At 43.1% G+C, this 23,868-nt stretch overlaps 1 protein-coding gene across 1 annotated transcript in view; it reads left to right on the top strand.

Moving 5' to 3' along the window:
• Positions 1-16,814: 16,814 nt before the first annotated feature.
• Positions 16,815-23,868, top strand: part of DPY19L1 (dpy-19 like C-mannosyltransferase 1) — a gene marked incomplete at its 3' end in the record, with an annotated part of 55,118 nt that continues 48,064 nt past the window's right edge. Inside the window, exons 1-3 of the mRNA XM_081996652.1 lie at positions 16,815-17,363; positions 18,358-18,426; positions 23,300-23,324. Coding sequence (XP_081852778.1) covers positions 17,069-17,363; positions 18,358-18,426; positions 23,300-23,324 — 389 coding nt within the window. The 5' untranslated portion in view covers positions 16,815-17,068. The remainder of the gene's footprint in view (positions 17,364-18,357; positions 18,427-23,299; positions 23,325-23,868) is intronic.

The following is a 23,868-nucleotide window of genomic DNA, read 5'->3' as shown; positions in this document are numbered from 1 at the left end:
ATAGATTTCCCCATGTGAAGTTGCTTTGAAAAGTAGCACTTGCATGAAGCATTTTAAGCTAGTGAGGAAATCGCAAGTTTAAAAAAAATGCAAGCGTTTGCAAAAATGTTACGTGATAGTCTGCATGCACTTACACTAGTAAAGCAAACCGTGATTCTTTAACATTATAAAGTTCAGGCATAAACCTGATTCTGTAAGTGTTATGTATCTCTGTGATGGAAAGGACTGTAGCAGGGAGCTTGTTCATGAAACACAAATGTGGTTTCAGCTATTTTTACTGGATTTCCTTATTTATATCTGCAAGACATTATAAACTAGTTGTTTTGCTTTGCTCCACCCAACCTCACATGTATCAGATATACAGATGTAGAGCTGTAAGGTACAAGACTCATTTTAAACTTGAGTATGGGATGGCTGCAACCCCCATAATCTGCTTTTAAGACTAAAACATTTAATTTCAGCATTAGGGCACCCTCCCCTCCCCTTGGACCCCCTGCAAGAGACCCCATGATTTTTATTTTGTTATTTTATTGTGACTTTTGTGATGTTCCACTCTTTTTCTTAAAAGCATGGGCATAAGAAACAAAATTTCATGAGATCCCCAGCTTCCATTTAAAAAAAAAAAAAGGCAGGGGGAGGAATAGTTGAAATAAATTTGATCAAAAATTCAGGATAATAATATCTAAAACACCCTTACAATTCTTCTTAGGTTATGATTTTTTTTTTTAATTTTGGGGACTGGAAATGACAGAATAACTTTTGCTGTTGTTGCTCTGCCAGCAAATACATTTATTTCTAATATAATTCATTCCAGTTACATAACAAAAATAAACAATGATGGCAAAGTGACTTTTCTCCACCGTCACTCTACACAGCTCTACTTGGGAATGTAAAATAACGGGCTTATGGATGTTTTTTGGTTGGCTGAAGAACTGAAAAATTAAGGGAAAGTTAATTCAGAATTAATTGAAAATGCAAAAAAAATCAAGTTTGGAGGAGTATAAAGGGCTAATTTAAAAGAAGTACACGAAGAACCATGCATTTAAGGTAAATGTGCAATGCTGTATTCACTGAAAATGTTTGACCATGTCTTCACGTTATTTACCACTCTTTCTTAACTTATTTATTTACATCAGTTTCAAAATGAAACATTAAACACTTTATCAATGTATCAAAATAATTTTTTTTTACTTGTGATATAGTTTCCTCTTTTTATTTCCACTTGAGAATTATTTGGTCTGAATTAGAAACTCATTCCAGTTTCAAGGAATGAGATATTTCTTTTGACAAATTCCCTCATCACTGAACTTATTTGCCATGTAGAGTCCTAAGTCACACTCCATTATTTTAATATCTAACCTTTACATTATTATACATTGCCGTTCCATCATACTTTTGTATTGTTAGATGCAAAAAAAAAAAAAAAAAAAAAAAGTCCCAACCAAAAAATCACCCTAACATAAAATTGCAGTCCTGACTACTGTCAAGGCTGTGACAATATATAATTTCACACCCCCTTCTGTAGCTTGGGATGCTGTGATAGATTTAGACCCTTTTTTTCACATGCAAGACCAGTGCTTTGAGGGCCACTGCTTCTTCCCCACTACCCCGTACGCTGGACGAGCTTGCCTTGTGGAATGCTGGCTGTGGGAGAATGGAGGTGTCCTACATGGCTGGGCTGCTGCAGCCCTACCTTTTTCCACCATCCTCCTCTCACAGGTAGAGATGTGGTTCCCTCTTGCATGCTCTGCTTGGGGTCGACGCGTGTCACAAGCCTGTTTCGCTGCCACGCTGCAGTGGTTGGAAGCTTTGCATTGTACTGAGCCCACCTGACGTCCACGCCGACGTCCGTGTGTGCAACGCGGACAATTCCCGGCACAGGGGTCCTCTCACCGCACAACCCTGCCGTGAAACTTCAAAGCTCAGGGAAATGCTTCCAGCTCAGGTGCTGCCATCGGGGAACTCTTCCACAAGGAGTAACTCGCCGAGAAGGCCACTGCAGGGGCGAGTGGAGCGTGCTGCGCTAAATGGAGGGCAGTCAACATCAGGATTTCTTGCCAGGCATCAGCGAGTGCCTCTTTTTCCTAATTTGTGCCTCTTCTTTCCTAATCTGCGCCGATGGGCGGGCGCCCTGCGCCCCCAGCCGGCGGCACAGCCCCGCCGCTGGGAAAAGGGAAAAAGTCCGCGAGGAAAGGGAAAAATCAGGAGGAGGGAAAAAAAATTTTCCATGTGCGCCAGACCCTTTTACCGGTGTTCCCCAGGTTGTCTTGTTCACGCTGGCCTCCATCCTCTGCCCTCAAGCTCCTGCAACAACAGGGTTGTTTTCAGTTCTTTCCGCGGGAACCTGCTCTGTCACTGCTGCAAAACTTCAAGGTACTGCTTCACGCGTTTTTCAGGCAGCAAAATGCATTTTCCCCCCCCCCTCCTACACAATATGTAACCTGCCTTGGGTGTATTCTCTCAGATTTTCTACTGGGTCCTCAGGTGCAAAATCTACATGGTGACTGACAGGATGCTGGCCTGCACCAGTTGTCTGTTTATGTTTCTTAAGTTTATTAGGCTTTTCGCTGGTTTGCTTTTCTCTCAGTTGCTTTGTTTGTTTGTTTTCTACTTACTGGTTGGATGGCATCCACAGGCAGTTGTAAACTGTAATGTCTTTTTGGATTATGGATGGTGAGCGTTATTTATTTAATTTTTGCTCTCTTATTTTCAGCAAATATTAGTGTTGTCTGTAATAACAGCTATCTGAACAAGAGAAAATAATTAGCTCATATTCACATGTACTACTTCTAATTTCTTCACAGTAGACAAAACTAGTATACCAGTCCATATCTTAACAAAGAAGTTATCTTTAAACACTTTTGGAACACGTACTCAACACCATACCAGGCAGAAAATACACAGCCTGATTTTCATTTACACAAAAGCCAATTTATAATGCTCAGGAAGCCTTGCAAGGCTTGAAGCAGATGTCTGCACCCACTTAAAGCTTGCTTTCCACACCAGAGTTGTGTAACTGGATAGTTGTTCGGGACTTGCTGCTGCTGAACCGGGTAAGTGTGCCACACCTAACACCTTACTCAGGGCAAAACTATGTAAATTGCATGTTTGCATAAAGATGCATGTAACTTCTTTTGTGGCAATAATTTTCATACCTTTGCAGACCTTCGCTTCAGGTCTCAGAAAGCATGCTGACAGTGAGCTGTAAAGAGACCTTGTGATTTACTCTCTTGCAGTGGTCTCAACATTTTGTCCTCTTTTTCCTTCCACTGTTTGCATAGATCTAAACTGTTATTAATACAGAAGCCATCCGAATAAAAGCACACACCCTACTATTGTAACGCGTGACTATTGAATTAAGTTGAAATTGGCTAAATAGTAAAGGATCATTTGGTATTGTTAGACAATCTCATATATGCATTATACAGAGACTTATTTCTGTAGGTAACTGAGTAAAAATCATGAGCTTAAGGACTGACTGACTTACTTTTGTATTTAACCTTCATGATTTTGGATTCTATATTCAAGTGGATGCAATGAGAGAAATGGATTCATCCCCTGAAAGGGACAAATACAGTCTCTGCCGGAGGATCAGAATGTCACAGCTGGACTCCCTAGTGAAATGGGAATAAATCTCCTTCTAATGGAAATGTTGAAGTCCAGAGCATGTGTCTGCCTTACCCCTGCTATCTCTGAAAAATAAAGACACATGCTTGACTGGTCATGGAGTTTTAATTCCTCCTTGTTTTTCCAAGCCATATTTGGGGAGCTTTTCACAGAATCACAGAATCATTAAGGTTGGAAAACACCTTTAAGATCATCAAGTCCAACCATCAACCCAACACCACCATGTGCACTAAACCATGTCCTGAAGTGCCATGTCTACATGTTTTTTGAACACTTACAGTGATGGTGACTCCACCACCTCCCGGGGAAGCCTGTTCCAATGCCTGACCACTCTCTCAGTAAAGAAATTTTTCCTAATATCTAGTCTAAACCTCCCCTGGCACAACTTGAGGCCATTTCCTCTTGTCCTATCGCCTGTTGTTTGGGAGAAGAGACCCACACCCACCTCACCACAACCCCTTTTCAGGTAGTTGTAGAGAGCGATAAGGTCTCCCCTCAGCCTCCTCTTCTCCAGACTCAACAACCCCAGTTCCCTCAGCCGCTCCTCATAAGACTTGTGCTCCAGACCCCTCACCAGATTCGTTGCCCTTCTTCAGACATTCTCGAGCACCTCAACATCCTTCTTGTAGTGAGGGGCCCAAAACTGAACACAGTATTCGAGGTGCGGCCTCACCAGTGCCGAGTACAGGGGCACGATCACTTCCCTGCTCCTGCTGGCCACACTGTTTCTGATACAGGTCAGGATACTGTTGGCCTTCTTGGCCACCTGGGCACACTGCCGGCTCATGTTCAGCTGGCTGTCAGCCAGGACCCCCAGGTCCTTTTCCGCCGGGCAGCTCTCCAGCCACTCCTCCCCAAGCCTGTAGTGTTGCATGGGGTTGTTTTCAGAAACAGGAGGGCTAAACCCCAGGAAACAAGATTCTAATTCCATTAGTGCTAAAATTACAGGGACTGTAAGACACGGATGAGGCATCTTTGCAAAGTAGAGAAAGGACAGAAACCTGACAGTATTTATTGAGGTAAAGCTTACAACAGGAGAAACTTGAAGATGCAGTTGCAATCTTTCTTCTTGTAAGGTGTCTGTTGGTATGCATTCCTTTGCATTCCTTAGCTTTCCTTCAAGCACAAGGGGTACAGTTCTTCTCCTTTTTCAGATAATAGTGACAATGCGGAAGAAGGACAAGAAGCATGCTCTCCACGACACCTTTGGGATCTATTTTTGGAAGCCTTGAGGAAGAAGAGACCTCCACAGTCAGTTCAAAAGAAGGAGGCAGCAAAGGTCCATCACATGAGAGACACAAACCCAGTCTTGAACGTGGGCAACTGAGTGGATATCAATCCATGAGAAAGCAGTATTTATTGTATCCTGGGCTAGACAATCGTACTTACGTACAAGGATGTCTTCTCAATCTCTTGAATTGCATGGAGAAAATTAATTATGATCGAGCTTTTATGCACTGCTTCAAAAATATGAGATCTCCAGAATTCTGACCTACTATAAGCAGCAGGTCAGGAGATCCAGGTTCTAGGACCAAGTTTCCCTCCAGCATTTAGGTATTTCCTTTCTTTTCATAGCACTCATTTAAAAACATACACTGAAAATAGCAGAATGTCTGTTGGAGTTAGGCCTCTGTTGCACTTGCACATTTAAGGTTATTTTCCTATATGACTTTTCCACCCTCTTCCCTTCTTTGTCTTCTGACTTAATTTTCTTCCTCATTTATTGCCTGTTCCTTTCCAGTCTTATTCCACATACACAGTCCCTATTCTCAACACCACTAATTAATTACTGTCACAGCTTCCTTTCTTGTCATCACCTCATTTTAGATCATCCACTGTACTTACAAAGTAAAGCAGATCTGTGGCAGACCCATTAGTGAAACTTGGGTGTCTCTTAAAGACCCAAGCTAGTTTTCAACTTCAAACTCAAGTGTTTCCTCCTTCTTCTTCTGCTCCCCCACCTCAAAGCAAAAGCCCAATCAAACATTATGAGTTTGGTCCTGTTCTTCTGCTGCTGGGTTTCTTTTTCTTGTGTTTTTTTTCAGATGTTGGCAAAATTTGAAGGTGCTGCCATGTATTTCATTGTAGAAGACTGATAACCTCTGAGTTACATGGAACCTTGATGACAAACAATCATGGAATGACAGCTCAGGATAAAAGTAATGTTCTCACTATATTAGGAGCTGGGTGGTCTCTAGCTCACAGCTGGGTCAGGGGATACTTGGGATGAAATTTTTTCATAAAGACTCATTGAGGGATTAGCTGGTATATAATAATAAAAAGTAGGGCAGGAAGGGATCTTCAGAGATCATCTCCTTGGCTCAAGCCAAGATCAGTTTATAATTAAACCACCTCTGAAAGATGTTTATCTTATTTGCTTTTAAGAGCCTCCAACAATGGAGATTCCACAGGTCCTTTTAATAGTCCAATGCTTAACTATTCTTTCCTTAGAAATTGTCCCTAGTGTCTAACCTGACCGAGACTGTAATTTTAGCCCTTACTCCTTATCCAGTGCTTCTGTCTCTTCTTGTAGCAACCTTTCGCCTATTTGAAAACTGATATTGCTTTGCTGCTGATTACTCTTCTCCAGGCTATTTTTCACATGCTCCTTGTGTAGACTTCAAGGGGGTTTTCTGCTGTGTGTGTGTTTGATAGAGAGGGATATCTACTTTGCAACTGCCACAGCTGATGTAAAATAAGAATGACAGTAAAGGATAAAGGAGATTAGGAAAAATCCCTATCCTTCAGTGGGTCTGCATCTTTCCTGAAGTGCAGTGCTCACTATTGGACACATTCCTTTAACTGAGAGCTCACCAGTACTAACTGGAGTCAATAGATGACTTCATGAGTGAGATATGAAACTCCTTTTTGTATACTCTGGTGTAACATTTTGTTTTTCCACAATGGTGCAACACTGCTGACTGATTTCACTATAATGTAAGAGATTTTTTCTTTTATCAGTTTACAGTAAAGACAGTCATAATTTATTTTGCACTCTTTCCTCTGCAACTTTTCTAACAATGCCGGCAATAAGGCTTATAATGACAGCTGAAGTTGTGGAGGTTCCATGCTGCTTGCAAAATGCACTTCTGCATATACATACAGCATGTAAACATGAAGTTACTTTAAACAAACCTGGTCTAGGTAGTTTGTGAGTTGTTAGTTGCCAATGAGGCTCTTTCTGTTTGAAAGCTGGGTATTTTTCTGGATATTTCCTCAGCAGATGGGAAAAAAGACACCTTTCTAAAGAGAAAAAATCTTTCAAAACTTTATCACCTTTTTCTGATAGTCATTCTACATGTCTCTGCTCCCCTGTGTGATCCCAACAGTGTATTCTTGCACCCTAAAAGAGCACTAAGTATTCACCCCATCCAGCATACTCTTCTGCTCTTTGACATCCTTTCCTCCTTCCATTAAGTGGTAATTTTAAAAGCATCCTTCCTGTGAAGTATTTCTTCAGAGAAACACAGGATTACAAGTGAGCCACAGTTTCCTTGCAGTGCAGCCCTGGGGTTCATTCTGGAGCCTCAGCTCTACTCGGTATCCATGAAATCACCTGTGATTTTATGATGTCGCAGTTGCATGGAAAAAATGGCTAGATAAAGACAAGTACGTCTACTACATTTAAAATATGCTTTTCATGCCCAGCAGTACTGTTTGATTTTTTTAGTATTTTATAGATATGTTTTATATGTACATGCATGCAAACACACACACTTATATATGTATGAGTATGTGTACACTTGAAACTTCATTGTTTAGTGAGCTCTCCTCATTTTGCTATCAGACTAACATGAGAAAATGAATGCTGTACTATATTCAGGCTTCAGTTTATCATCAACACTGATGTATATCAATGTAATTTCTCCAGACGGAAAATCCTCTGAACTCCTACGTACCATGCTATAGGGAAACATGCTACAAGATCCCCTACCAGGAAACAAGTTGTAGCACCTTGAGGATCTGGAGTCGTTGCACCTGCCTTGTGAAACAATAAGCCAGCTGCTGCTCTCTGAGCATAATGAGTTGTTCTGTCAAGCTAAAAAGTTCTTCAGAACATAAAACAAACAGTATATTTCAAAAAGACCTGTGTGTGTGCCCCCATAACCCCATCAGTCCTACCTGCTGCATGCTTCTTAAGAAGAGGGCCAGGCTAAGGATTTTTATTGGCTAATTAGTACCACAGAATAGTTTGGGTTTGAAGGGACTTTTAAGGGTCATCTAGTCCAACCGCCCTGCAGTGAGCAGGGACATCATCAACTAGATCAGGTTGCTCAGAGCCCCATCCAACCTGACCTTCAATGTTGCCAGGGATAGGGCATCTACAACCTGTCTGGGCAACCTGCTCCAGTGTTTTACCACCCTCATTGTGAAAAATTTCTTCCTTACAACTAGTCTAAATCTACCCTCTTTTAGTTTAAAACCATTACCCCTTGTCCTATTGCTACAAGATCTGCTAAGAAGTTTATCCCCATCTTTTCTATAGGCCCCCTTTAAGTACTAGAAGGCTGCAATAAGGTCTCCCCAGAGCCTTCTCTTCTCCAGGCTGAACAACCCCAACTCAACCTCAGCCTGTCCTCATAGGAGAGGTGCTCTAGCCCTCTGATCATTTTTGTGGCCCTCCTCTGGACCTGCTGCAACAGGTCCATGTCTTCCCTGTGCTGAGAGCTCCAGAGCTGGACGGAGTACTCCAGGTGGGTTCTCCTGAGAGTGGAGTAGAGGGGCAGAATCACCTCCCTTGACCTGCTGGCCACACTTCTTTTGATGCAGCCCAGGATAAGGTTGGCCTTCTGGGTTGTGAGCGCACATTGCTCGCTCATGTCCAGCTTTTCCTCCACCAGTACCCCCGGTCCTTCTTGGCAGGGCTGCTCTCAATCCCTTCATCCCCCAGCCTGTACTGATACTGGGGGTTTCCCCAACCCAGGTGCAGGACCCTGCACTTGGCCTTGTTGAACCTCATAAGGTTCACACAGGTCCATTCCTTGAGCTTGTCCAGGTCTCTCTGGATCATCCTGTCCCTCAGGTGTGTCAACTGCACCACTCAGCTTGGTGTTGTCTGCAAACTTGCTAGGGTGCCCTCGATCCCACTGTCTGTGTCATTGATGAAGATATTTAACAGTATTGGTCCCAATACAGATCCCTGAGGGACACCAGCCATCACTGGTTTCCATCTGGACATTGAGCCATTGACCACTACCCTCTAGATGTGACCATCCAAGCAATTCCTCACCCACCCACCAGTCTACCCATCAAATCCCTATCTCTCCAATTTAGAGATGGATGTTGTTGGGGACCAAGTCAAAGGCCTTACAGACATCTGGATAGATGACATAGGTAGCTCTTCCCTTGTCCACTGATGTGATCACTCCATCGTAGAAGGCCACTAGGTTGGTCAGGCAGAATTAGAATATTAGAATCCATTCTAATAGAATAGCATAGAATAGAATATTTCAGTTGGAAGGGACCTACAATGATCATCCAGTCCAACTGCCTGATGAATTCAGTGCTAACCAAAAGATAAAGCATGTTAAGCGCATTGTCCAAATACCTCTTAAACATTGACAGGCTTGGGATGTTGGCTGCCTCCCTAGATAAGCCTGTTCCAGTGTATATATGCCCCAGTGGCTATAGGTGCTTCTTTTTAGTTTAATTCTCTTTCTTTGCTAAAATCATAAGCAAGTAGGAATGGGAAGGGGTAGGGTGAGCAGCGCAGCTCATGTCTTGTGTGAAGGTAAATGGGGCTTTGGGGTGAGAGAGGGAGTGTCACAAGGGGTCTGTGGTTACTTGTGAGAGATGAGCGGGTGGGAGGGCAAGGATGGTCCCAGGCTCACTTGCAGGACAGTGTGTTGGTGCTCCAGGGGACACTCACAGGGGAGTGAAACCACATACAGTACCCCACGTCACTCATGAAGAGAGATGGTGAAGGCAAACACAAACAAGAGAGGAGTTTGAATGTAATCTGCGTATGTAATAGGTGATTTGTATCCGTAGAGTCGAAATGATCACCAGGAGCAATACAAATCTGTGGCAGATGTATTTACAATTTGTGCTTGAAATGCAGGCCTGCATGTTCTTACTTTGCATGTATGTATGTCAGAGCACTTCCTTATGTGGAATTACTTAACATTTACAAGCCAGGTGTGATTCAAGCTCTGCATATATCAGTGGTTTAATTTAAATTAACAGCAACTCTGACAAAGCAGCTTTATAGTCAGCAAGAAATGACTATGCCCTGGCCAACCTGCTTTCTGTCCAATCAGACACCACAGATTGAAGTAGAAATGAATGTGTTAATTCTGGAGAAAGAAAATTGCTTTTTTTAGTGAGTATATAAACACTTGGCATATTTTTTTTAAACGAAGATGACGCAGAGGAGGACGTCTTAGACAGTAGAGGGCACTGTGACCTCAGAAATAAGCTCCAAACGGGACCATCGTTGTACCTATTTGTCAGCACAGCTGATGGGACACAGGGTAACGCGCTACTCCAACTGAAAGGAGCACTAGTTTCACAGTCGTTCAAGAGACTAGAGTGATGATGTGAAAAACTAAGGGGGGGGGGGGCAGGCTGATAGATAGTGTAAAGCCATGATGCCTACAAATTAACTATATTTCCACAGGGAAATTTGAAAGAAAGGGATGAATTCCATGAAGTTTTCTTGACACTGTGGCACATCTTAATGTTTTGGGAACACTGTCTTTAAAGCCTGATTTGCGTGCTATTATTAACAAGGTTTCAGAACATATAATGAAAGCACACAAATAGTCAGGGTCATTATTTGAGACAGATTATGAAAAAGTTAAAAAGGTGAGGAAGAAGATGAGGAAGACATAAACTGCTGCTGTTAACTCACCAACAAGGACTCCATATGGGATTTTCAAAATGTTGTGTTTAAAATTTGTGTTACATTTTTAGTTTTGTGTGGGTATAAATCAAAGGGTTTGTAGCCTCAGCACCAGTTTTTCTCCTCTTGATAAGGTCTCTGGCAAAAAGACCAGATTTACTCTGCAGGCCTCAAAGTGACCATGTTAGTCACTTTAGTTTGTCACAAAGAATTCACTTTTTCTCAGTCATGTACAGGAAGCAAACAACATTCCCAAGTCACTGCTTTGTTTGTCACTTAAGGGGTGTTTGATGTGTTGCATCATCTTGCATTCGGTCTGGTCTGCCATTTTGTTTACTTTGCCAAAAGTACTTTTTATCATTGTCTGTAGGTAATTAATCTGCCTCTTCTCTACCTTCATTAACCAAGTAAAAGATATACTGAAATCCCCATTGAAATGAGTATCAGGACAAGCAACGGGTGAAACAGAAATAAACTTGCTAACATCCGAACAGGCAAACTTAGACCCTGCCACTGTTTGTGATACAGCTGTCTGTATTTCACAGTGGTCCGCAAGCTTCTCTCACTCTCTTGCCAAAGTAGATTTGCCAGTAAATCTCCAGCAGTGTAGGTTTACTGACTTTGATACGGCAACGTATTTTAAGAGCCCTACTGTTTCTCACATCTGGCGGCTCTGCCAGTTGTTAACTGAAAAGCTGTTCTGTGGGCACTTCTAGATCATTGCTTTTCTCACATTCCATTTCTAAGTCCATTGCTGGCCTTCCCATATTTCCACCATAAATGGTGTCCATATTCTCAATCTCACATAGAGGGCACCTGCCATGAAATCCAGTAAATAGCTCAGGCCATGTTCATATGATCCTGTTCTGTTGTCACTTATCTCCTGCTCGTCACTGCAAGCTGTTTCCTTCATCTTCTCTGATGCATTTTTTGGCAGCAGCTACTTAGAGGCACACCAGATAAACACTGACTCTGCAAAAAATGAAGCAAAACCATGGTGGCTAGTAAGGTAAGCTGGATCCATCTCTTCTGCTTGTAATAGTGAGTTCTGTGGTCCTCAGATAACTTGCTCTATAATTTGCTCCTCCAAATGGAAATATAACGAGATGCAGTTGCTGTGGCTGCGAATCATGGCATCTATGCCAAATTAGCATGACTACTCACTGTGGCCAAATGCCACGCAGTGAGAACGTGCAGCGTACAGCAAGAGTTCTTCATTTTGAAAGCTGTAAGGAGATTATATCGTGCAGAGGAGTTAAAAGTCCACAGAACGGTGAAAAATTACAGAAACATTCCAGGCCCCAGTTGGGAGGAGATGATCACACTCCATGTTATTAAGAAGGGGCATTGGCAAGTCTCCCAAATCAGCTGCTCAACAGGGCAAGTGGATGGCTGTGCTGCTTTGATCATTCTGTCTGCAGCAAGGAAGGAAGAGTAACTGGAGATAAGTTAGACCTATGAGGTTCCTAGTGTAGCTATTTTTTTTTCCCTGATACTCAGAGTATTTCTTGTTCCCTTTTCTTCAACTATTTTTTTTTTTTCAGAGCTGCAGGGAAGTGTTTAAGGTAGCATGAAAATGGCAACAGAAACTGAAAGCCAAGAAATTAGAAAAAGTCTGGTGGAGAGTAATTGGGTTTTCTGAGTTGCTAATGTTCTTCAGCATTATTCTGGCAGTAGGCAGTTTAAGACTTACAATCATGGTTACAGAAATGAAGGAGGTAATTTCTGTGTCAAAGAAAGAAGGCTCTTCAGGACCTCTCGTTCTAAAAATGTGATTTTTTGTTGCTGGGCTAGGCAAGCTGGGTAAATTGTTCTTACTTGTTTCTAGTAGAAACAAGCTTTTGCTTGTATGTGTGAGAAGTTAGCCATACAGACATAGATGTTCCAGCTCCATGTAGTTTTATACGTGTTGTTAAAATGCAACTGCAATTGCTCCAGTTATATGTAGTTACATATAGTTAAAATGCACCTGCAATTTTAAAAGTGAGAGAAGGTAGATGTGAACAGGTGTGTGCAAGTACAGATCAGACTGCTGTATTAGGAGCGTATTTTTCCCTCTTCAGGATACAGGCAATGCATGTTTAAAGGACTTAACTCACGGGGGGGATATTCATATGCTGCAGAAAGAGAATTGACCCCACAAAGCTGATAAACAGGACAAGGGATACACTATAACTTGTTTGCCACTACATTCTGCTGTTTTTCCTGGCAGATTGCTCCACATACAAGGGCAATTCTGCTTCTTTATTTCTGCCTTAAGAGGCTTCTTAGCCTTCTGCACTTCTATTCAGCCTGGTCTTCACAAGAAGAGATCCCAACTGTTTCTGTTCTCATGAACTTCTTTCTTGAGGTCAGAATTTGTCTGCTCTGTGATTGAAGCTGAAGTAGGATTAATAATGAGTCATGTCGGGGTATCACCATACGGTACGGAGGTCAAAATGCTCTAACTGACTGGCTAGTTACCTGAGGCTCTGAGCTCCACATTGCTGCAGCTATGTTGCTGTCAGCACTCAAAATGGCTAGTTTAATGCTAGGCTGAGGACATTTAACCAGGCAGCAGCCACACAACTGTTTGCTGAAGAGACATACTTTCCAGATTATGCCTTCATTGCATGCTCACCTTGGATTAAATAAACCAAGGAAAGGGAGCCTGAAGTTCCCTAGCTTGCTACAATGCAGTCCTGCTATTCTTAAGTCTGCTGCTGAATGTGTGAAAGTGTGTGGGATCAACACCAACTTTGCAGAAGCAAAGCCCTGTGGTAGGTGGCAATGGCAGCCTTGCCACAAAATCTGCAGAATACGCTCTGAGGCAGTGCTACTGGAACAAAGCAGAGCAGTACAAGAAACATTATGATAGATATAAAAATGGAGTTCTCTGCAGGCACTGTTATTCAGATCACCTTGGGAGGGAGAAGGGGTTGTTATTGGTAATGAACTGCAAAGTGAAGGTCTCACTTGAGGCAAGAGGAAGACTAAGAGAAATGGTGGCAAGAAGCAGTACAGCAGATGAGAACGAGTGGTGGAAAAGAAGGCAAGCTCTGGACTATTTGGTAGTGAGGAGTGCATGTTCAGTGTCCTGAGGAACGAATATTGCTAAAGAATATGTAGGAACTGCCAAGGCAATGTGTTTTACTTGCAGGGCCTGATACCTGAGGACTGTGAGTTATCTCCATTGACAGTGTGTCACAACCACTGTCCAACTCAGCATCCTGAGGTTGCTGATATCTGGCAGAGTGCTTTGGAAATATGAAGAGACAGTCCAGTGATCATGGAAAATGTGTGGTCAGGCAGATAGGGAAGACTCAGCAGAAACAGGAATGTTGTGGTCCTGGGTGCCCTTTGGTCCTGGGATAGCAGAAAACTGTGGAGCAACATCTTGCGGATTTTGCTGTCCCTGGACAAAAGAAGTTAGGACAAGCTGATTAAGATGACGTCTGTCCCATGGCCTAGCGTATACCTTTCAGCACCCTCAAGAGTTGTGAGAAATTAAATTTACTTTCAGAGTTACCACATTTCATCTCCCTCTTCCCCTTTTTGTTACAAACGGCAAGGTATGTGCTGGCTTACTGGGATCGCTCCTTTTGCTGTCATGTGCAGGATTAGGAACGAGCTACTCTGTATGAAATGATGTTGGAAATAAACATAGCACTTCTGGAAAAATACGCAACTCCTGTGATGATATAAACCCAAGGTTAGTTTCTTACTACTTGTGTCTCTTACAGATTGAAGCAAGTGTCATTTTATTTTTAGAGGTGTACTGCTCTACCGCAGCTCTTTTGATGTAGCATTGACGGTTTTCTTTAGCAATTCATAGTTGCTGAATATAGGCACCTTTACGTTTAAGAATGTGATGTTCTGTCTTTGCATTCTTATAATAACTTTAAAAATCTTTAGAGTTGTTTAGTTTAGTAGTATGTGCCTTTGTAATCAGTTTCTGTGGGTGGTACCTTTTGAAATAAATTGCCTGAAGAGTTTTAATAAAAGAAAACAGCCTGAAGCTAAATGATTTGCTGCAGGCTGGAGCAGGCTCAGTTAATCTCAATGGCTGAGCCATCCCAAGGCAATCATTTGAACCTTAATAATCTCAAACCTTCAAGTTCCTAAGTGTTCCATGACTCTATTGATTTTGGCAAAAATTTAAAATAGATTTCAGGAGTTAAAAACCAGCAGATCATAACATATTACTCTTTTTCTATGCCAGTTACATGCAGAACTCATTAAGTCTCTGGAGCCTGTACATTTCAATCACTCAGCCAGCGACAACAGACTCCTTAAAATTACTAATTTTATGACAAGGCTGCATGATAAAAATCAAATATGAAAAGGAGCAGATTGTGGAACTTTTTCTCTTAGAAAGCAGGTGTGAAAATAGTATGTAGTCTTCAAACATTCAAATGGTGTTCCTTTTACGCTTTCATTTGTATTAAGTATATAATAAGCACAGATAAGTGTTTCTTGAAATATTAACTGCTACAGGTAATTCACGTTGGAAGAAGGGCCTGCGTGCTCAGGCGACTGACTGTTTATTTAACCATATAAGCTGGTCACATGAAAAACACCATTTCTTCCTTGCTCGTTTTTTGAGATGAATGTAACACATGCCTTTTCTAATTATCTCCCCAAAACAGCTGGGGGTAGAACGATGATTTTCCCTCAACAAGTGAAGAAATGCAGAGCCAAGAGTAGCTGTGGACACGCAGGCCCTCTGTCAGTCCTACAGACTTGTTTGTTTTACCCGGCTGCACCAGCTTGTATCTTCATACCCTTATTGTGGTAACAACCTTCCTCCTACCACAAAGACAGCAAAGGCTCTTCTCATACATTTGTTACCTCCGTAGTTGAATCTGAAACAAAATTACCTTCCTGTGCTAACAATATGCTGACTGTATATTTATTAAACATATTTTTTTAAATATTACTTTAGTATGGTATTTGCTGCGCAAAGCTCAAATCTTGCATTTCGCAGGATAGGATTCATAAAAATAATTAGGAGAAGAGGTGAAAATAAAGAAGGGGAGTTGTAAACATTTTAGAAAGAGTCACACGCGTGCTATGTCAGAAGAAAGGGGTGGAAAAGCCAGGAAAAATATGCAAAGAGCTGAGTGGAAAGATGACGCCAAGAAAACTCAAACATGTAGAAAACTTGGGAGCAGAAACCTATATAGAGAAATGAAGAGTGAGCAGGGTCAAGGAAAAGCCTGAAGACAGCCATGAAGAGCACCTAGGAGGCAAGGAATATGTATGGTCAAGAAAGAACTTCCAGGGGGAAAAAAATAACAAGGGGACAGAGAGGAAAGAGTGAAATGGATCCGTTTGGAGAGGTTGCAGTTAATGAGGAAGTTATACTCTGCTATATTTAATCAGCATTATCAAAAAGTGGTAATTAATATATCCCTGCCGAGTCGCTGACTCTTGTGTGCCGAGCAAAAAAGCACACACAGGAGGAGGAAAGACAGTTTTGCTGTAGCCGGAGCTCATTCGACAGTTGTGTAGTATATTCACGACCCTTAGAAGAGCAGCCATTCCAGCTGCTGGGCGGGAGCCACAGTAGTTGCTGCCATGAGGTGGTGAAGACAACGCCTCTAGAAAGCCGTGAAACGACATTTTTGGGTCTTGAGGGTCCGTGTTACACAGGACCTCTGTGTAACGGGGCCTTTTAACTGCTGAACCCAGCGAAATGTTCTGGCTGGAGTTGCGCGTTGCTCTTGGCCTTGCCTCACTGGGAGCCCGGGGCTGCCAGCCACCCTGCCGGGCCCTCCCGCCTGTGGTGGAGGCCGCTCGGGTGTTGCCACATCGCTGGCACTCGTTAACGGTTAAACTGCAAAACAAGGAGGAAGAGTTGTTTTCTGTGGCTGGGAAGTCCCTGGGACACCTTCTGGCAGAGAAAATTTTGGGGATTAGTGGTGGGGTGGGCACTCCAGAGAGATCGCCTGTCTTCCTGGCGTGGGCTTGATTTAACTCTGACGATGCTTTACAAAGCACGGGAAAGGCAACGGGGAGAAAAACACGGGAGGAGGCGACGGCAGCGCAGGGGCGCGGGAGGCCCCGCCCGCCCGGGGGCTGGCGGGAAAGCTGCGGCCGTCCCTCCGGGGGGACTTGAGCGGGGGGAAGCCCGCTCCCGCTCCCGCCTCCTCTGACAGAGGGGCCCTGCGGAAGGGCCGCGCGGGCGGCGGCGGCGGCGGCTCCGCGCGCGGGGCAAGGTAGCACGTGCGGCGCGGTGAGGGAGGGAGCGACAACTCCCCGCCGCCAACCCCGCCGCGCGCGCGTCCGCTGTGCTCCGGGGCGGCGCGTGCGTGAGCGGCGGGGCGGAGCGGGGGAGGGGAGGGCGCTGGGAGCCGTTACCCGCCCCGCCGGGGAGCACCGCCCCCGCCCCCACGTGGCCAACCGGGCGGAGCAGGCGGCGGCGGCGGCAGCGGCAGCGCAGCCCGGCGGAGTGGTGGCCGGCCGCCCCCTCGCCCCGTTACTACGAGCCCGCCGGCTCCGGCTCCGCCCCGTGAGACTCCGGGCCGTGCCCAGGGGTAGGGGGAACCTCCTCGCTGAGGACCGCTCCCCTCTCCTCCGGCGCGGCACCCGGGCCCCGGCGGGGACTATGCGGAGATGGTCGTCCCGACCCGAGGCAGGAACAAAGAGTCGCCGCCGCTCAAGCCCGGGCAACAGCAGCACCAGTCGCCGGGCGCCAGCCCCAGGAGCGGCCGCGGGCGCCCTCCGCACTCGCCCGGCAGGCAGGTCCCCGGCGGGGCCCGCGCCATGCGGAAGGGAGGCGGTGGCCGGCGGGGTGCCAGGAGCGACCCCCAGAGACCCTGCAGGGAGGGGCCCGCGGCCCAGGGGGAGCGGGACGCGCTGGGCCGCGGCCCCCTGAGGCTCCTGCGCGTCTGCAGAGACCGGCTGCGAGGTGAGGTGGGGGCTGAGGGCAGGGAGCCGCCGCCGTCCCCCAACTCCTGCCCCCGTCTCCGCTCCCTCTGCCACCGCGCGGCTAGGGGGCCAGCCCTTCCGCCTGGGGGAAGTGGGATGGGGCTCGGTCTCGCCTGCCTCCCGCCTTTCCGGGTGTCTGTCGGCTTGCCCGGCACGGGCGGTGGCACGGCGGGAAAGCTCCCCTCACTCCGGGAGGCGTTTCACTATCGCGTGGGGAGAGGGAGAGCCGGAGAGGCGCTGCGGGGGCGGCGGGGAGCGGAGCGCAGCGCCTTGGCCGGGTAGCGGGCACCCCTGTGGCCCTCACGGCGTCTGCCGGCGGCAGACTCGTGTGTGGCGCTGCCTGGAGCAGCGGCTGGCGCCGGTTGCTGTCCCGCTCTCCCCCGTGCCCGTCCTCCAGCCTGTCACAACGTTAGGAGATTTAAAAAGAAAAAAAAAACCCAAAAGCTGACAAGACCCGTACTGGTATCGGCGAGAATCGGGGGCAAGGGGGAGGAAAAGGGTGTTTTACCACTTCAGCATCCTTTGGGGGAGGAATGGGACAGCGTGCTGTGTAACTAACTCTTGTTTAAACAGTCCCTCTAATCGTGTTGACTAGCTCTGTTTATAGTGCTGGCGTGACCAGCTTATTTCTTGGTAACACCTCATTGAAAGGATGGAGGGTTGCTTGTTTTTTTAGAAGTCTGACTTTCTATTTGAGCAAGTTTGTCAATAACACGTCTATGAACAAATCGTGTTTTGACAAGTTATTTTGTAAAAGTTATTTCAGGAATTAAAAGCCTGATTTGTGGAGTTGCCTCAGTAGTCTGTGATGTTTAACGCTTTCATGTGTAGTTACTGACTTGCTGTATGAAATTACTTGCAGCAGTTTTGAAGTCAAGATTTTTACAGGAAACTAATGCTGCAGAGTTTGAACAGGTTTCCTTTTACAGAGGCTATTCTTAATTGATGCCTAAAATACTTGTTTTCTTTGACAGTGTTTGTTGATGACAGAAGGGCCTTCATCGTAAAAGCTGATAGCAAGATATGGCTCACTTTCCTTCTGGGTAAGTAGAAGGAATATGTCGGGAGGGAAAATACTGTTCTTTTTACCTTTCTTTCTCTGGAATTGCAAATTATTCAAATATATTTGGAAGCATAACTTGGAAAAACAAAAAAGCATAGCTTATGTTGAAAACAGACAGGAAATAACTTCCTAGCTGGTAATTTTTGTAAAGCTGTTACTGTAGCAGTTAATGTGGTGTCAGAACATTCATAGGAAAATAATTATCCAGATATTTATGGAGCTTTCCTATCCAGTCATTAATTTCGGAGCTGGGGGGGAGGCAACTCTTATTAAGTAATGTAATCAAGACAGCTTGTTTTGGAAGGATTACAGGTGGAAGAACATGCAACTGTAGGGGTATGTAAATTCAGATGTTATCTTTGGGAATATGTTGGAGTAAGTAATAAAATAGCTAATGGCCAAAGTCTTGGAGAAAGCACCCAAAGTATTTGTAAAATTAAATAAGAAATGCATTCCTAAAGCTAACAAATGTTAAATAATAGCATATTTATCAGGTGCGCAATTAGATATACTCTTAAAGGTGTTATATTAAAAGACCGTCAGGGTATTCCAAAGATGCTGGTACTATTAATCACACCACCAATAGTCCTTGTTGCCAAAGGGAGTTTCTTCAGTTTGATGAATTGCACTGCAGAGTAGTAGCAGGGAAACAACCTTTAGCTTACAAACTAATTGATGAATAAACTCTTCCTGAATTGCTTTGCTTACCTCTGTTTATTCAGCATTTCCTAGACTAGCAGTTACTTAAATGACATAGAAATGTTAAACTGACGGTCAAAGTGCAAAAATGCTTGCCTTTGATTGAAATTTGAGAGCAGATTAGGTAGAGAGCTTTATAATTTCTGGAGTTTGAATTTGACTCTGAAACCCAGATAACCAATTAAATACTTCAGGAAGCTATTTGTATTTTTAATAGCAGTAAATCCTTAATAGCAAAGTATCTAATAGCATACAGTATTTGCAGGAGCAAAGAACGTACATATACTACATATGAAATAGTGGGTTTTGGTTAGTTTTAGTGGTATTTAAATTGTTGTTGTTGTTTTCCTTAAGTTTAAGGTCCAGATTTTGGAAACAGAGTCTCCCACAGCTGGAGCTAGTTTTGTTATAGGATGTGGATGGCTTTTTTTGAGAATTATCTCCAATTTACATGCAACAATAGTTGTCAGATTTTCAAAGACATTCTTGTACAACACTTTGCCCTATTACGTGTTTTTTTTTTTAAAAATGACCACTGAATTTAGGCCTTACTCTTGAAGACATCCTTTCTAGATTGCACACAATCTCACAATGAAATGTCTTGACTAAGCTGCAGAAGTACTCAAAGCTTGCACATCCCTCTTTGCTCCCAGTTCTGCTGTATTCCTATCTAGTCACTGTGCAAATTGTTAATCGGGTTCTAGTACGTTTCACGTCCTGTAGCATTACAGTATCTCAGTGTTGGTTGGTCTCTTGGTAAATGAGTTCTATATATTATGGCTTTATGCTTCAGTATTTAAATTCCAGAATTAGAATGCTTTTTATGTGCCATTCACATCGCTTTTCTTAGAACGGAAGAAAGGCAAAAAATAGGAAATCTGAAGAATAAACTATCAGATTTTACATAATAGCCCTAGTCTGCAAAAATCTGATCATATGCTTTGCTTTTAGGGATTCTTAGGTTCGATTAGAAGATGGCATCTGCAAATCCAAGTACATAGTAGTTGTATAAATCTTTGTAGCATTAGGACTCTAGTATTCCTCTCTTGTCCTCTCCTTCATTCCCTCCCCAGTAAAGACATTAATGGGATCAAAGGATGGTAATTTAGGAGACCTGATCTGCATGTTTTCCATCAGAAACTAGCGTAATGTAAGTCTGGATGCAGTCTGTTGAAAAATGTTGATTTGGACTCATAGTGTCAGTCTGTGAGTTAAAGGCATTGTCTCTTGAAACCTGAGTAATTACATGAATTGCTGTGTGACTATAAAAGGTCTTTGGTTTATACTTATAATAAAGTGATATTGTGAAGTTTTATAAAAATGTACATGAAATTCCCCAAAATAACTGTGAATGTATTTACACTTAATGCATCGACTTAAATATTTACTGAAGGGAAGAATCAGATTTAAGTATACTGTTTTTTCTATGAAATAAGTGGTATGTTTAAATCTGAAATGTAATTTCCATATTAACAGATAATTTATTTGAAACAATAAAATACTGTACATTTGGCGTATTTGGAACCACATGGATTTGAGGTCATGAACAGCACTAGTAGCTAATGTGCATTTATTTTGACTTTACTATATATATGTACCTAATATGTAATCTGTCTTAAAATGGATATTTTTTTATAGTTGGGTTGTGTGTATATGTAAATGTATTTCAGCATCTAATCTTACTGTGAATCTTAGAAATGTTACTGAGAAATGAGATAATGCCTTGTGTAAATGTGAGACTCTAATAACTAAGGAAGGTATGGACTGCTCCATTTCTTTCTATACAATTAGTGCAAAATGTGTTTGTTTATGGAATATCGTTTGCTGTGTTGCTGATATAGCTAATGTGCTTACCTGGAATTCCATATCTGCTTTTCTGAAAAAGGAATTTGCAGCTCTCCATAATAACTAACCTAAATATCCCTAATAAAAAAAAAAAAAAATCTGTACCCTAAGACATTAAATTCCACTTAATGTGAACTATACTGAGCCATCCTTGGGTGAATTTTTTTCCTAGAAAATATATATAAAAATGTAAAGTTTGAAATGAAACCTTGTAGTACTCATTTTCTAACTGAAATCCAGGCTTCTCTCTGAGAAAACTTCATTGGCAGAAGTAGAGCTGAAGAACTCTTAAGGAAGTTTGTGTGGTATTGTACAACCTCAACTACTACGTGAAGTTGTTGGTGGTGACAATGATAACAAGTACTGCCAACAGCAGCAGTTCCAGGCTCTGTGTTGGAGGAACATGTGGTTTGGGAATATATACTAGGGCATGAAGTGTACATTCAGTCCATGCCTCTTTCCACATAAATTTAGTGTTTTTGCAGCAGTGTTTTTCTTTCTCTTGCCCCTGCTGCTTTCCAGAAACAAACGACCACATGTGTGTAACATGCAGTCTGAACAAATGTGCGTTCACTAACTCTCTGACTATATTCTGCATCAGCGTGCAGGCATTTGGTGTGCATTTTGCCTATGTGCAAGCAGCTTGCCCCCTTCCAAGCCGTCACAGAGGCAAGGGCTGTGCCCGTAAGCTTGTGGGAGGTTTGTGCAGATCAGCACCCTGGAGAGGGACCTGGTGCTCAGCACCTTTCTGGCTCCAGCTGGGTATAGCAGTGAGGGTGGTTGTCCTCTCCTCTTTCTCTCTGCTCCATATAGCCTATGTGAATAAGAGGGCTCTTCACTAACCATAAAGATTGTCTTCGACTGAAGGCAACCAGTCTACCTGACCTTTCTATGGCAGAGAGCCACTGTGTGCCTAGAGGGCAACCAGAACACCTTCAGTCTAGAAGGAGCACCATGGTCGCTCTAAATGCCTACCCTTTATCCCTCATGCACGCTGGCTTCTCTTCCATGGTGAGCTCTGGATATATTGTGAGTGTTGCACAAGCAAAGTGGAGTGGCTTCTGCTCTCTCTGGATCTTGTCATGCTCAAGAAGTCTGAGACCTAGACTGTTTACCCACCATTTTATCATCATTTGTCTTTTCCCTTTGTCCCTCAAATTACCTCCCTTGTTCTGTACCTACATGACAACAGTGCAGATAGTCTCCGAATGGACAAGTGTAATGTTATTACAGGGAGAGTCTACCTTTTTTAGCAATTATAGTCTCGATTAGATTTGTGTTGGTTGTCATGGTCCATTTGGATCTCTGAAATTTACAAGACAATGTACTCTGTAAATTAAACTTATTTTATGAGCTCATTAGGAAAGAAAACAAACAAATGTGACAAACAAGGGCTCAGTCCACTTTGTACAGACTAGTCTAACATGGGAATTCACTAATTCGTCACTTAAGGCATGAGGTTTCTAACTCACAAGTTCTCTAATTCATAACTCATAAGCTGTAACTCCTAACTTGTGCACCTATGAGCAGAACAATTACCTACCTGATGGTGGGGAGTGCTCATCCTTCCTCTTCCATCATGGTGCAAGTGTCCCCTGTATCACACCAGGAAGTATGAGTCTCAGCAGTCCAGCTGCTGCTGGATCTGCTTTAAAAACTTTCTGGGCAAGCTGATGTGTTTGTACCTTCCATCTTGGAAGCTTGGTCTATAGCATTTCCATGCCTTAGCAGATTCTGAAAGAACTGCGAGACAATTAATATATGAGGATTATGGCTGCAGGAGGCAGCAAGCTGCAGGTGACAATGGCTGCATAATGACCTTTAGCTCTTTCTGGCCACTGAGTCCTGCCTATGTGTTGCCCGTGCTTTGACCTAACAGCACTGCTCCTAGCATACATCAAGCCTTAGTATGAGCTATGTGTTAGTCAAAATCTGAGCAGGAGTTGAGTCAACAGTCACAGTAGAGATCTTAAAATGCTAAAAATATTTATGCTTATTAATAAAATGCTTATAATTCAGTTTTGGTATTGATAGCGGAAATGGGTGCATTAGATTCCAGTGGATCAACTTGAGTGATGCAGGATATAGGTGGGAACATTGCCTATTGCTGAATGCCTTCAGCATAGTTTCAGATTTTCAAAGAGGTGACCATAAAAGTTAATTCAGATATTCCTATTCTTCTGCTCCTCTGGAAGCTGAGTACCTTCTGTGAACCTCTCAAGTAGTACTGTAGTTACTTTAAAGAACATGATTTCTTGTTCAATGATTTAAATATTTGAGTAACTTGACACCTTTTGTTTCCTTTACAGCTGCTTTTGCAGGAGTCCTACATTGGTAAGGTTAAATTTATTGCTTGAGAGTAATACGGTATTTTAGAATAATAAAAATAAAATTTTTACTTATATTTAGACAAGCTATTGGGATAATTTATATTTAGCTCTTTCCTCTCAAAACCAAATTGTTGTCTCTAAGATGAATAATTCTATTCTTTTGAAGCTGATGTGAAAGGTTTCTTAAGCCTGTTCAACAAAGAGTGAAACCTGTTATCCAGGTGGAAAATTGTTTCTTAGCTATACAAATTCAGGTGCATTTCCACTAACATACCCTTTTACCCTGGGTTATGAAAGTCCAGGTAAATCCTTTCAGCTTTCTCATATGTTCTGCTTATTTAGATTCTGCTTTAATTTCTTAGTTTTACATCATGTTTTCTCTAAACTCTTTAGAGATGTCTGGCCAATGATTTCTTTGTGTACAGAAGAATGGCCTTTCAACTACTCTTTGTCAACGTAATCCTTGTGTTTCAGGTTCCATCCAAATTGTCACTCTTCTTTTTTGCAGTATAGACTTGAAATAGAATGGCTTCTATAGTGATTTTAAC

Source organism: Phaethon aethereus (genome assembly GCF_964289735.1).
Source record: "Phaethon aethereus genome assembly, chromosome: 2".
In the NCBI taxonomy this organism is placed as follows: domain Eukaryota; kingdom Metazoa; phylum Chordata; class Aves; order Phaethontiformes; family Phaethontidae; genus Phaethon; species Phaethon aethereus.
The sequence above is the reverse complement of the archived record's forward strand: the minus strand, read 5'-3'. Positions and strand labels throughout refer to the sequence as shown.